Raw genomic sequence first — 14,011 nt, 5'->3', positions numbered from 1 at the left:
TAAACACGGTCACAAGCTTACCTAAGAGTCGCGCGTACGGTGGGTAGCAGAAGTCACTGTCCGCGAAGTGCTTACTGCACACGGTCGATGAAGGCGTGGGGCGCTTTCCCATTCTGAGCTTGCGATGCACGTCTTCTTCAGCTTTGGGTCCTTAGGGTAGTTGTGAAAGCTAACGAATTTTTCACGAGCGGACGAAGTACACTAAGGCACAGAGCAGTACTTCACCATTGCGCAGCACTCGCCGCGGCGACAAGCGGCCGCAGTTCTAAAAAAAACAAGGAGTTGTAGTTCTAAATGAACGTTAAAAGCAGTCCCACGGTTGTACGAACAGCGTCAGTAGCCACCATACGCAAGATAACCAATTGAACTGCTTTTTTGCTGAGATTTACCACAGCGGTGGTTTAGCAGACGTAGCAGACGAAAGCGCGCGAATCCCCGCTCTGACGTCATACAGGCGCCGTTCGCAGCGCCGCCATCGGTCGCACACCAGGCCAATACCTAGGTACTTATGTAGTTAGTAACGGCCTCGCGGTAATTATGTAGGGCGTAAGGCTCCTCTCATCAATTTCTCACCTCTCCGATAATGCGCAGAGTGTGCAGGAACAAGTTGATGTCCAGGTACAGTGGTCACCAGAACGTACTTCATGTCCCTTTTTCTTCTCATTCGTAAACTTGCACCACACCTTTCAAGCAGCTATGCACCAACTAGCCCAACATAGCGGATTGTTAGCTTTAACACTTCATCGTTCACATTTGTATACAGCCATCATCAACACTGATCTTTCATGCTTGAGGCTGCCTGTGGCATAAATGGGTCTCCTAGAGTTGTCTGGCTTGGTCATCTTCCGTCTTGACAATATACAGACCTACATAAAAGCCCACATATTTGTGTGTGCGTACCATACACACACTGCAAAAATTCCAGTTGTGGGGCAGCCTTCCCATCCCGCCTTGCCAGCTGCATGTGTGCCATTGATCTTTTCTGTTAGTATTTGAGTAATCATAAAGTACAGCTCTTGAATAATTCTTCTAAGAAAGTATGGTTCCAGTACTTTTCATCTCGTTTACAGCCAATTCTTTGTTCTGGCATTTCTCAGCAAAGCTTGCTGTATACTACTCTAATTACTACGCTGGTCACTTGGTGAACAATGCAGACATTTCCTCCATTAATTGTATGCATACTGCACTTGCACCATACACGGCATCTCTTTTAGTGATTTAATCGTCATTATAAGAAACATGGTTCTCAGTGCCTTGCATAACCTGGACAAAACCAAAATGAATAACTTATAATGAGGTTCAAGAAGGTTGAACATGCCATCTTCTGTGCAATTCACAAAAACATCACTCTATATGAACTTTTTCAGAACCATTAAACAGGAACTCTGGATCATTTCAATTAATTGGAGTCAAGCTTCGACTTGCACATGATATGGTGTGATAATGATATATGGTGGTTAATATGGAGTGAACAAGTGTACTATTCAACATGAAAATGGTCTCGTTTGATTGGTTTCCTACCTGAATACCACTGCGAATTTCCACCAAAGTTAAGGCTTACAATTTTCCATGTCCTACCACATATCTACATTAACTACCTTGTGTAGGGCACCACATCTGCGACTAGCACCGGTTGTGCAACCTAGTCAGTCATAAAGTGACTGGTCGCAAACAACCACTTTGATTCAACCGCTGGCTGCTCAATTTCAAAGTCACGCGACTGCAGTTGCAGACCTCTGAGCCAATCAGATACACAAGAACAGGACGTCAGCTTATTTAACGGGGCAATGGCAATGCAAGCCATTCGAACACAGGTGTGAACATGGGTCGCCTTGAGTAACTTTTTGGACGCCAGTCGGAAATGGTCGTGCAACCAGTGCAAGTTGTAGGTGTGAACGAGCCTTAAAGGGACACTAAAGTGGAAAAACAAATCAATTTAGATTGATAAATCGTACTCTGAGAACTTTAATGTGGTTAATTTCAGCATCATGCATTTATTAATAGAGGAGAAATCGAGGCAATAGTGTCATTTCTAAACTTCGCACCGAAATCTCCTCGTGTGACTTCTCGGATTTTAAAGCGTATTTTTCGTATTTTGGCGACATTCACTCAACAAAACTTCCTAAACTTGGTATGTTAAGTATCTCGCCCCTTCATAGGACAATGTACTTCACTGTTACCGATTGGGAGCTATGCAGGACTTAGTAGACGCTATCAAAATTTATGACTTCACGGCAATTGGTGCGGCAATTTCAATGTGGAGTCGCCACCCACATTTTCTTTTTGCGTGTTTTCTCACTAACCAAGTGTCTTGTCACAAGCGTGGTGATAGTGAAATTGTGAAAGAGCAATTTACTAATACTATGAGAAAAATAGATTTTTTTTTCTTTAGTGTCCCTTTAAGGAGGGACATGGCACTTGAAAAAAAAATTTCATTTCTTGATCAATTTTGATGAAACTTCCTGGGTTTATGTATGGTTGTGTGCTAATTTCGAATAGGCAATTATTTTTGTAGTTTATTATGCAGTTTTTAAAATGCGAAATATTTCATGTGCCTTCTGGGCAGCAAGATTTTTTCTATACTGAGTGGGTTACGAAGTAAATCAGCATATCACGATAATCTGGAATCAGAACTGTGTGCAGTGTAACAAAAATGGATGTTCTAAACCCATTATCACAAAAGTTATGGTATGTTGAACATTCATGAGTGAAATTCCAGCTTGAAATTGACTCACCCACAAATGCTCAACTTGTTATGGTTTGTTGCCACCCATGTTGGGGGCCTGTTAGTCATAACACAGACATCGTTTGCTGCAGTGCGCAACAGATAATTAATTACAGGCTCCTCATTATCGACCAGTGTCAGTTTCGGTTTCAAAAACAACATGCCTCCGGGTGCAACTGTCACCACCTAGCAGATGCAGCGCTCGATCATGTCAGCACACAGAACTGTGACGCACTTCCGCGCGTTTCGCGAGCAGCCGCCGAGAAGTAGGCTGCTGGAGCGGCTGGAGTGAACGCGGCAAAAGAAATGGTGGCTACGATGTCATCATAACTTGTTGCAGCGTGGTCACGTGAGGTAAGTAGGGGGTCACCGAGGGGTCACTTTTGAGGATGTCAATAGCGTGAGGGTGTCGATCGCTCACGCAAACTTCAAAATTAATATAAAATACCTGCCAAGCTATATTCGCTGTTGATATTTTGCAGATGATATACGCATGTTCACGAGAATCGATCCTGCAGGCTATCTCGGCCGCGAAATTTTGTGTCAGTACCCCTTTAAGACTTCATGCTGGTGCTACTTTCACAACTAAAACACAGAATATATTCTGAGAGTACACCAGAGCCTTCTATGCAGTGTTGGTTGGCAAGTGTAGAATTGTGTACACATTTGGTCTTTGTTTGGTTTTCATATGGTCACCTTTCGCTCATGCGATTGGCTAGAAACCCTACGTGGATGTGACCAGAAGCAGCATTGATATTTTCAGGTAGCACACAGGGAAGTATTGGTCAGCTGAGTGTTCTTAAAGGGGTCATGGACCACCCCTCGGGTTTGGTGAGAAAACACATACAGCAGACAGCAGACACTGCTATGGACATTTGAGCCAAATCTTGCCGTCGTGCGCAGCAAGGACAGCTTACAAATGGAGCACGTAGTTGCCATTTTCTCAGGCACACTCTTTTCACACAGAAGCCCATCTTCACTTGCTTCAGAGCTGCAGACGGCCACTGTTTGACGTCGAACAGCGGGTAGCACACAATTTGCCAATAGTCAGCACAACTCAAGTGCGGCGTTTGGCTCAGATGCACTGCTTGCCACGGAGTGGCGTCAGGAGCAGCCCAATGCTCCACAGTCTGCTAACATTACACAGTGAGCCGCACTCGTGCGCAAAAATAACAATGGGAGAGAGTGATCACGCTATGATGTGCGCTGATGAAACTTCTTTCCCCCGTGCCATCCATCGATGATCATCCAACGTGCTCGTCGGGACGAGAGAAGGGAGCAAGCGCTTAAAGCAGGCGACAAACCCCTGTAACTCAATTCGTTCTTGAGAAATCAAGAAATTTTTGCAGCAATCGATTCGTGAGGCAATAAAACCCGACACCGAAGTCATTCCACGATTACTTGGAGAAATGGTTCGCGACCCCTTTAACATTCACATACTATGCGACACCACTGGGTGCACGGGCTGTTCGACATCTACTAATTTTATGGAGAGCTACCGGGTTGTGCGTTCGGTTGCCTCCACTTGTAAACCTGTTTTTTCATCTATTTTTCATTTCTTTTCTGGTTTCTCATTTCTCCACTTGCAAATAAAAGTACAAATAACTTTCCCTACATTCTCCCTGGCTTCTTAAACTGTTATTTCCTAATGGCCATGCAATAAAGATGGCCTCCCTTTTGTTCAGTTATGGTCATGAACACTCCGGGAAGCAAGAAACTTGAATAGAAAATCCTGCCATCGCACTTCATCGCGCTTCTTGCTGTGCAAAATTCCAACAGCACAAAAATGGTAGCATGAGCCAACCTTTCATGGAAAGAACTTGAGATCACCGACAAAAGGTAGTCAGTGCTTAAAGAAGCAACAGTGAGAAACCTGAAGAGGTGAATTTTTTTTACTTCCGCCACTTCCACCTAATCCACTGGAATGCCACAATGCCTTGATCAACGTTGAGCCATTTCGCACCTCCTCGTACAAAAACAAACAAAAAAAAAAGCTCCTTGCGCGTCAAGTGCCCACCCCTCATCAATTTCTCCTCGCCTCCCCGATGATGCGCAGAATGTGCAGAAACAGGTTGATGATGTCCAGGTACAGCTCGATGGTCGCCAGAATGTACTCCTCGGGAGAGACGCGGTGCATCAACATGTGCGTGTCGAAGATGATGAAGAAGGAGAAGAGCACTGCCCCACCAAGCGAGAGCACAAACTCGAGGTGGCTGGAGGTGAGGAAGAACTGCAACAGACTCCCCATCAGCAGAACCATCAGGAATGCGTACAGTCTGCAGGTAAGAGCAAAGACAAACAATTATCGATCTGCAGCACACACAACAGACAAGGGCAGAAGCATCACGGACGTTGTGGACGAGACAGTGAAAGGTCAAGTTCAACGAAATTTCACTTTGGCTTAACAGGCTGTAAGTAATACGTACCGCTTTTTAAATAACTTCCAATAAACTGCACCTAAGGTTGTAACACGTTCACCTAATGCTTACTGAATATGACACAAATTACAGAACTTGGACCACGATTGTGTGGCTATTCCTTCAGCCCCGATTCTTCATCATTCGTCATTCATGGTTGATTCATTACCAAAGTGGATTCTGACTAATGACACAGCACAAGAGCAATAGTACATAGCACAGAAAATGGAGTCCCTGTGACGTTGTGTCCAGACTCAATCATTTTCAGTGTGCTAAAGATGCAACCTAATCTCGGAGGTCTCGCCGCAGCGGCGCATTAATTCTGTATGTTAGGGTTTTTACATCATTTACGACAGAGGTCTCAAACGCGCTGCACGCGGGCTGCATGCAGCCCACGGCCCACACATGACTGCCTTCACCCCATTTTTTTTTATGACTGTGACTGAAGTTTTGTGATATTGCTATATGGCACTTGCATTGTTTTTTTGCCTGTTGTGATTAGTACTAATGGTTCCTTTGGATATGTTATGCAGGCATGACTGGTCTGAAGCATGTCTTTCGAGAGGCATCTCATGCCGTCACCATGGCTTGAAACATAACTGTGGAACAAAAGCTCTATAGTTCAGAATCAATGTCTAGATTTTAGAGATTCTGGAGATTGGTATCAACATGTTTCAAGGATCCTTAGGCCAAAGTTCCCTTGAGAAATGGCCCATAAATGAGATATTAAAAAGGCCTTCTTTATGGCATTTAGTTCGAACTACCCTCCCCACTCTAACCTTCTTTGCTGTCCCAGCCCTTGCGGGATTAAATTTTGTGACTGCAGCCCGCTAGCTGAGGTGAGTTTGAGACCTCCAATTTACGACATGAACACGTACAGTCTGCATGTAAGAGCAAAGGTTCAGATAAGTCTGCAGCTCCCAGCCTCCCTTTACTATGAACAGGTTCAACAGGACCGGCACCAAGCACGACCCTCAACCAGGCACGAATCTGAACGGGTACAATGTGGTTGCATGTTTCCGCTACATTGATGATTTTTTGCGATGTTTTCCTTTCGCAACGAGTGGCATTGTAAATGTGGAAGAAATTGTATCAGTATTATTTAAAAAGTAATTTCCATGTTTAGGGTTCATTTACGAACTATCACTAATGGAGGCATTAAATTTCTGGACATCGTGATTTTTGAGGGCGAACGGCATACCTGCAATGAATATACTGTAAGGGGTGATAAAGGCATTTTGAACTTTGATTCCGGACATTCAAACTTGGTAAATAGAAGCGTTATACTGTACATGCCTGCATGCTAAATAGTTGCCAAAAATCGTGCATGCACGCCATAGCTAGAAACCTGATGAGCCAAGTTGAGAAAAAGCGATTACCTGGACGCAGACTCCTTGGCTAAAAAGCTGTTAAAGGGTTACATTAGGACTAGCGATAAGATTGACGAACCACAGGAAAAAATACAAGATTGGCCTATTGTCTTGCCATACATTCACAACGTTTCCCATGGACTGAAGAAAATGGCGAACAGGTTCAGCATGCCCATGGTTTTCGCAGCTCCTAACAAACTAATCTCACTCTGTCGTAAAGTCAACAACCAGCAGCGGACTAGCAATTTGCGTAGTGCCAACCATTCGGACAAGTTTATTGCATGCGAAAAAGAAGTTGTTTATTGTGCTCCCCTTTTCTGCGGAAGGAGGTAGTACATTGGACAAACCGGGAGGTGCATTAACATACGACTGCACAAGCGCAACTATAACTGCAAGCAGATTACTCACCCCGGAAACATGGCCACTCATTGCAGTAGCTGTCAGTGTCATTCAAAATTAGCTTGCACCACAATTGTATCACAATGTAAAAACTCTAAAGGAAAATTATCGAAGCTTTCACGATGCGCCGCACTGGCGTTGATACGTCCTGTGCACTCTGTTTCTTACGTCTTTGTCTATTGCGCTGCTTCAATCATGCAAGTATTCAAACTAGCCCAGCTTTCCGTTCTACTGTTGATACCAGTGTTTGCGCTCCCTCAGTATCATTAACAACGCAAAGGTGTCGTTCATTCAAAGCAGGGAAGCTATCAGGCGTCGGGACACGTGGGCATCAAATTGCAGATAGTACATCTCTTGATGTGTTTCTTGCGCATGTGTGAGTGTTTTTTACCCCGTTTCCTTGTGTGCATATATTCCGTCATGATTTCGTAAAATAAACAGTTGTTAGTTCATGCTGGTGTTGTCCCCTGCCATTTTATCTGCATTGCCTTCCGTTTCCTAGTAGCGCACTGAAAATTTTTACTATGTACAACCAACTGGCCCCTCTCCTGGCTCTTCACCCACTAAACAACTTAATCTTTATCAGTTCAACTGCTTGGTTCTTCCCCATCACAACCAAGTGACAATACACCATAGGTCTAGGTACACGAATGTTTTTGCATTTTGTCCCATTTAAAATGCAGCCCTAATAGATTGAAAAGAAATGGAGCCTCAATTTTGTGCTAAGCAGTTGAAAGCCAGGAATGGAAGCTGAAGAAGAGTCTAAAAGATAACAAGTGGGAAAAAGAAGAAAACATGCTAAACTGCCAACCTTAGCCACCTTTATCAAGCACAGCGTGTGTGTCATTCTTTCCCGATTATACTTAATTATGGTTATGCAAAAAGCAATTAAAAGCAGCCTACGTTACACTGTACAAGCGCCAAATGTATGTTCTGCTTCTTCATGTTGAGTTTATGAAGCAGCAGCACACAATGCCTGCACAACTCTTTCTGCTTTATTTGTCATTCTGCTTTATATCTCTGTACGCCTAAGACAACAACATTTGATTCGTGCCCTTTGCATGAATGTACATTTCCACCAACTGAATTTTAGAGACATGTGAGTGGTCTTACTATCTCAGGTCACTCACACAATTTCTCTTTTGTTTTTAATTTCAGATATTGTGTAGAATACTCAGCATGTACAATAATTTGCTCACGTTTCCTAAGCAAGAGCATTAAGGAACTTCTGTTGCGGAAAAACCAGTGTCGGTGGCATAGTGATGCAAAAATACTGATTGATCAATAGGGTCACGACGGATGTGAGCCATGCCATGTCGTTCAATGAATGCCACAGTTGGTGTTTATGCAAATGCATCACTGCCTATGCTGGGAAAGGTGCCCGAGGAAGGGAGGGTGATAGAGTTTCTCTATGCGGGGACGTGATACTTCGACGTCAGTTTTAAGGCTCGTCTTCCTGGAGGAGTGGAAGGCTTCCATCCATTGCAGAGTCTGCCAAGTGATGCTCTTGATGCCATAGTTCATCTGTGGAGAATGTGCACTTTCCTGCAGGGCCTGCGGGAGTGGGCAAGTGTGCGATGCATGCAGTGCTGACGACCAGTGCGGATGGTGCATCTACACCTGGTCCTGCTCAGCGAAAGGGTCAGTCATGGAAGACAGCAGCTGAGAAGGCCGAGATGAAGGCTAGGTGTGCAGACGTGAGGCACCAAAAGTAGGCCTTAGCGACAAGCTCACAGTGACTGATGAAGTTGTTCTTGAAGAGGAAGGACAACTGTTGTTAAGTTAGGATGTGAAAGAAGAGAAATGCCGTATTTATTTGAATCTAGGCCAATAGCTTTTTTCAGATATTTATGTACCAAACTCTAGTCTCGGTCAACAATGGAGGATTTTAAATCATACACTATTGTAGGATAAAACATTAAAAGTCCACGACATTTCCTCCTCAAAGGAGGACGCACACAAGCCTGCACCAATGGACATGCACTATGGATTGACGTCATGAGTCAGACGGCCGGTGACCCCGTCTTCAGAGGTTGTTGCCTAGTGATTGAGCGGGACTATTTATCTAGTCCTGGAGGCGAACGGCTGCTACGCTTCGGTCATCTAGGCAGGGCATCTCTGCAATTCTTAAGGGGGTATGGTAGGGTAGACCAACCAAAAAAAGCGATTTTCTTATTTCATCACTAAAAAATAATACACTCTCTGAGGAGAAAACCATGCACTGGCGAGTGTGTAGGAGCACTCGAAGCCATTTAGAAATGGTGCAAAAACCGCGCTCCCCGACGAATGCAAGGGTTTGTGTACATGTTGTTTCCAATCATCGCTTCTGCATGTATGTATTTTCTTATAATAAGTATGGCTAGATTGGTTAAATATATTCATTTCCTACCACTTCCATAAGACTTAATTGCAAATCTTCCCAGCAGTAATGCTTTTGTAGCTTAGTCATTGGTTTATGTTGTGAGCACTTTCCATACATGTTCATAAACATAAAGGCGCATTTTTCTCACGATCAGTTTTTTGAAAGTTTTCTAAACATGCACCTTTTTTGAAAAACTATCCGACCCATTGCGCTGAAATTTTCTCAGGTTATACTTAAATCCCTTCCTTTTTGAAGTTTGAAAAACTGTGATATAATTAAGAAAAAATTGATTAATAGGTAAGTCTCTCTTACGGCACGTGACATGTGAGGACAATATTTTTTCTTGTGAGGTAAATGTAGGAAACCATTTTTAGAGCTAGGGGTTAATGCCACTACCACCCAGAATTAGCGTGCCAGATTTTGCGGTCATACTATTTTTTGTTTTTGCGAAAATGTACATTTAATTTTACACCCCAGTATAAAATTTGGTACTTAAATACAAAATAGTAATAAAAGCTACAGGGTCGAAATCGCACAAAATGAAGGCCAAAAACCTTCCTATTGAGCATGCAACATTTCACAATAAATTATGGAAAAGTTCCCGAGATACGATGCTGAAACCAAGATGACCCATTTACCCTACCATAATCCCTTAAGTTGTATCCGACTACAGTTTCCAAGACAAACTGAGAAAAATGGCGCACAGCTAGAGCCACCTAAAAAAGAAGACAGTATTCTAGCCACTGCTAGTGGCTAGCAAAGACCTTTAGGCAACCGAAGAACAAAAGCATCGAGTTGGTGTGACCCTTATCACATGTGTCGACTGTAGTCTGCGTGCGGTGTGGCGTTTTCGTGTTCTTATCGATAGCTTAATGGCACCAAGCAGGCGATGCCATTATAGTGTTGCTTTTAAAAGAAAAGTTATTCTAGCCACAGAATAATCGTCAAACGTTCAAGCTGGTTAGGACTTCAGCGTAGACGAAAAAAACATCCATCGTTGGAGAGGGCAACGTCTTCGTGTGCACCGCAACAAGGAGGGCGTTCACCGAACCACGGAAAGGCCGTCACCATGACATGGAGATTGCATTTGCCGAGTTCATTCACACGCGAAGAGCAGCTGCCCTTCCAGCGACGATGGAAGGGCTCCGAGCGAAAGTGAGGGAGCTGTCAAGACAGCGCAGCGAGGCTTATCGCTGACAGATTTAAAAGCCAGCAGGGGCTGGGTTCAGAAATTCATGAAGCACTTCGGCTTCAGTCTTTGATGGCCTGCCTCTATTACTCAGAAGTTGCCAAGTGATTTTGAAGAGAAGCTGACTGCTTTCCAGTGCTATGAGTTGCGAAAGAGGGAGGTGAAAGGCGACGAAAAATCGGCAACACCGTCCAAATCCCCGTATATTTTGATGTGCCATTGGCATGCAACGTCAATGAAAAGGGTGCCAAGGAAGTGAAGGTTTCGTCTGGGGGCTACAAGAAGTGGCGAGCAACCGTGACGCTGTGCTGCACATCTGATGGACATAAGCTCCCTCCTCATATTGTACTTAAGAGGAAGACGCTGCCCACCAAGGAGGCTTTTCCAAAAGATGTGATCGTGCGGGCAAACGAAAACGAATGGATGAGTGCCATGGTTAAAGAACGGGTGTGTGGCAACGCTGTCCGGGAGCCCTTTTGTGCAAGAATGCGCTCCTTGTTGTGGACCCGTACTGTGGGCACTTGATTGATGGCATGAAGGCTGTGCTTGCCGAAGCTAAAATAGACCACGCCTCGATATCGAGCAGCATGACGGGCCAGTTGCAGCTACCTAATGTCAGCACAAACAAACCCTTCACTTCAAGGATCGCCTGTGGGAATTGCACACTGACTGGCTTACCGAGGAAGATCATCAGCTGACGGCAACGGGCTACATCAAACGAGCATCACTCTCACAGGTGACGGCCTGGGGAGCTGCAGCATGGGACTACATCCCAGAAACTCTGGTTGTGTATGCATTAAAAAAGTGCAGCATATCTAATGCGCTTGACAGTACAGAAGACAAGGAAATCAGTGATGAGGCTAGCAGCGATGAAGAATGATGAGTTCCTGTTTCACACATGTTTTCCTTTTCGTGAAAGCCGTCCTGAGCACTTTAGTTCGACATGCATTTGAGGCAAGTTTATTTATTTTTTCCTTTTTCTGGCTTCCAAATTTCGGCTGTCAGCTTAGAATCGTGGCCAGCCTAGATTCAAGTAAATAATGTATGAATAAACTCGCAATGACCTCAACTACAATGGCTGAAGTGGTGCCTGCGAGTCCGTGCATAGTGAATCGGTGAGACGCTCGATTCATGTGAATGTACAAGGGATGAGGGAGGGTAACAGAAGGCATTGCATTATCTAGAGAACAGTGATGTCTTCTTGTAAAACTATGTGAAGAAGAATGAGTCAGGAAAAACAATGATAACAAAGTGATAATGTGGACAAACAAATGAGTGCTGTGTCACGAGGATTAGGCCATTGCGTGACTCATGAGAATGAAAAGAAAATGAGAAGTTGAGATGAACGGAGCTCGATAATGCTATTGTGCACCACTCTTAAAGCCAAAGCTTAATCATCCTCCAAGCTCTGATACTTTATAAGCAAACAATCGTAATAATTTTGTACAAGTGCTCAAAGTCAACTACAGTAATACCTCGTTAACTCGAACTCGCATATCTCGAAAAATCGGCTAAGTCGAAGTTTTCCGCGGTACCGAACAATTTCCCATAGGTGCAATGTATTTATTGCCCTTTATCTCGAAGTATTTCCGTGCCCACTTTCGGTTATCTCGAAATCTCGACTGATAATGGAACCGAAACTTCGCCGCTGAACCGTTTCACAAAATACTAGCGGCAAAATGTCATACGTTTCACAAGGTTCGCGCGAGGCTGCCGCGTTTACGACGAAGTGGGCACTGTTCCCGAAAGTAAAGTCGGAACCTAGCGGCATACCAACTTTGTCGAGCAACCCTGTGTCACGTCATGTGACGCTATAGACGTGCACATAAGCAGGCCCTGCAAAATAGCTCGGGTCGTACACGTTTTGTTTACCGCCAGAGATGCGATTTCAGCATTTTATTTACGCAAGGCACGTTGCGCGGATTTTTTCGTCGGCCGTGCGATGTGGTGAGGATAACGCCACCAAAGCAAAGCAAGTCACTGATGCTGCAAAGAAAGGTAGCCCTAATCAAAGAAACGGATTCGAGGCTCGAAGTTTCCGGACGTCAAAACGGCGCTGAATGTGTGGCATCGTGCGAGAGGAGCCCCTTCCAGTCACATCGACAGATAAGGCCGATTCTCTGGACTTAGCGGTGGGCTAAACTGACCTAGCCTGCAACATCGGATGGTTTGACCATTTTCTTAAGCCAAACAACGTGGCGTCACGCACAGTGATCGCGGCAGCGTCGACGCAGCTACTCGAGGGGTGACGACATCCGCCGAAACAAGAAACATGCTTCGCTTGATGCGAAATAAATTTGAGTGCAGCGGCGCGGATGATCGGCACATGCGATGTGTTAAGCAACTCGAGAAAGCTTTGCTAGGTGCAAGTGTTACTGAGAGGCAGACCAGCCTTAGTCGGTCTCTCTGCACTAAATAAAAAGGCAGTGCCGAAAAACACAGCTGGTTAATAGTACAGTGTTCTAGAAGTTTATAGTGCGCTCACTGAGCGGCGGAGCGTGACGCACTTCATGTCGCCGCCGACAGGCGGCGCGGCTCACAGCGTCACCTGAAACTTTCCGGCGGGTTGCAGGGCGCGGATAGCGCGCGTTGTTGTTTTGCGCGCAAGAAAAGTCAATCTTACGGTGCGCAACTCACGGAAGTTCTTTTGATGCAAGTTTTCTGTGTGTTGTGAAATAAGTTACTGTCGTTGTGACTGATTTACGGAGGGCGAGCGATGTTTTAAGCGGCTATTGCATAAATGAATGCTCCTCCACGCAGCCGCTGCATTAACAGAGTGTGTAGTTGGGGGCGTTCGTTTTTTTTTTTTTTTTTTTTTGTCCTGCTGATCGATACGATTTTCAATGCACTTTCGCCACTGTAGCTATCATAGCGACTTCACTCCCGCCTTTCGAGCCCCACTATGCCGAATATAAACAACGCCTCATTTTTAAAATTTTTTCGCGTATATATGATCGCTGGTCTGTGTAACTAACCCACTTTTTATTATTTTTTTTTTCGCGAATCAATAATGGGGGAATCACTCGGCTTCGTAATAAATGTATCCGCACCGTACGCTTAAAAAATTTTTATTTGCAGACGTAGATCGTACAAGGTTACCAAAACTTTTTATTGCACCTTGGAATTGCACCAGCGCGGATAAAACAGGACACGAAGAAACACTCGACAGTGTCACGCACTGACATACTGATTATATGTACACAAAACCCTGCCTATGTATGCGCAAATGTTTGCCATATCACAATATGAATTATCAATGCCGAAAATGTCACTCGTGGTCGAACAATAAACAGATGCAACAAACGTGTATGAACATCGGCTAATCGACTACGAAAATGAAAAATAAAGAACAGCAAGAAACGCCGGCGATGTTTGCAGTCGACAGCCGATGACAACGTCGATCTACCAGGAAATGGGGCATCCCAAAGAGAGCCCAATCCCTTTGGACCTCCATCGCTGCCTAATGAGAGCTACTTCAGCCCCCCTCTACATCTCCTTTTCTGTACGTCACTATCCAGCCCGTTTCATCCGTCAGTATAGTTCTGTGCT

General features: G+C 44.6%; 1 protein-coding gene across 1 annotated transcript in view; it reads right to left on the bottom strand.

The window, feature by feature from the left end:
- Window positions 1–4,601: 4,601 nt before the first annotated feature.
- LOC119372394 (protein lifeguard 4) overlaps window positions 4,602–14,011 on the bottom strand; it is a 29,846-nt gene continuing 20,436 nt past the window's right edge. Inside the window, exon 6 of the mRNA XM_037642866.2 lies at window positions 4,602–5,001. Within this exon, the coding sequence (XP_037498794.1) occupies window positions 4,749–5,001 (253 nt within the window). The 3' untranslated portion in view covers window positions 4,602–4,748. The remainder of the gene's footprint in view (window positions 5,002–14,011) is intronic.

This window comes from Rhipicephalus sanguineus, chromosome 10 (genome assembly GCF_013339695.2).
Source record: "Rhipicephalus sanguineus isolate Rsan-2018 chromosome 10, BIME_Rsan_1.4, whole genome shotgun sequence".
Lineage (NCBI taxonomy): Eukaryota > Metazoa > Arthropoda > Arachnida > Ixodida > Ixodidae > Rhipicephalus > Rhipicephalus sanguineus.
This window is presented reverse-complemented; position numbering and strand designations above follow the sequence as displayed.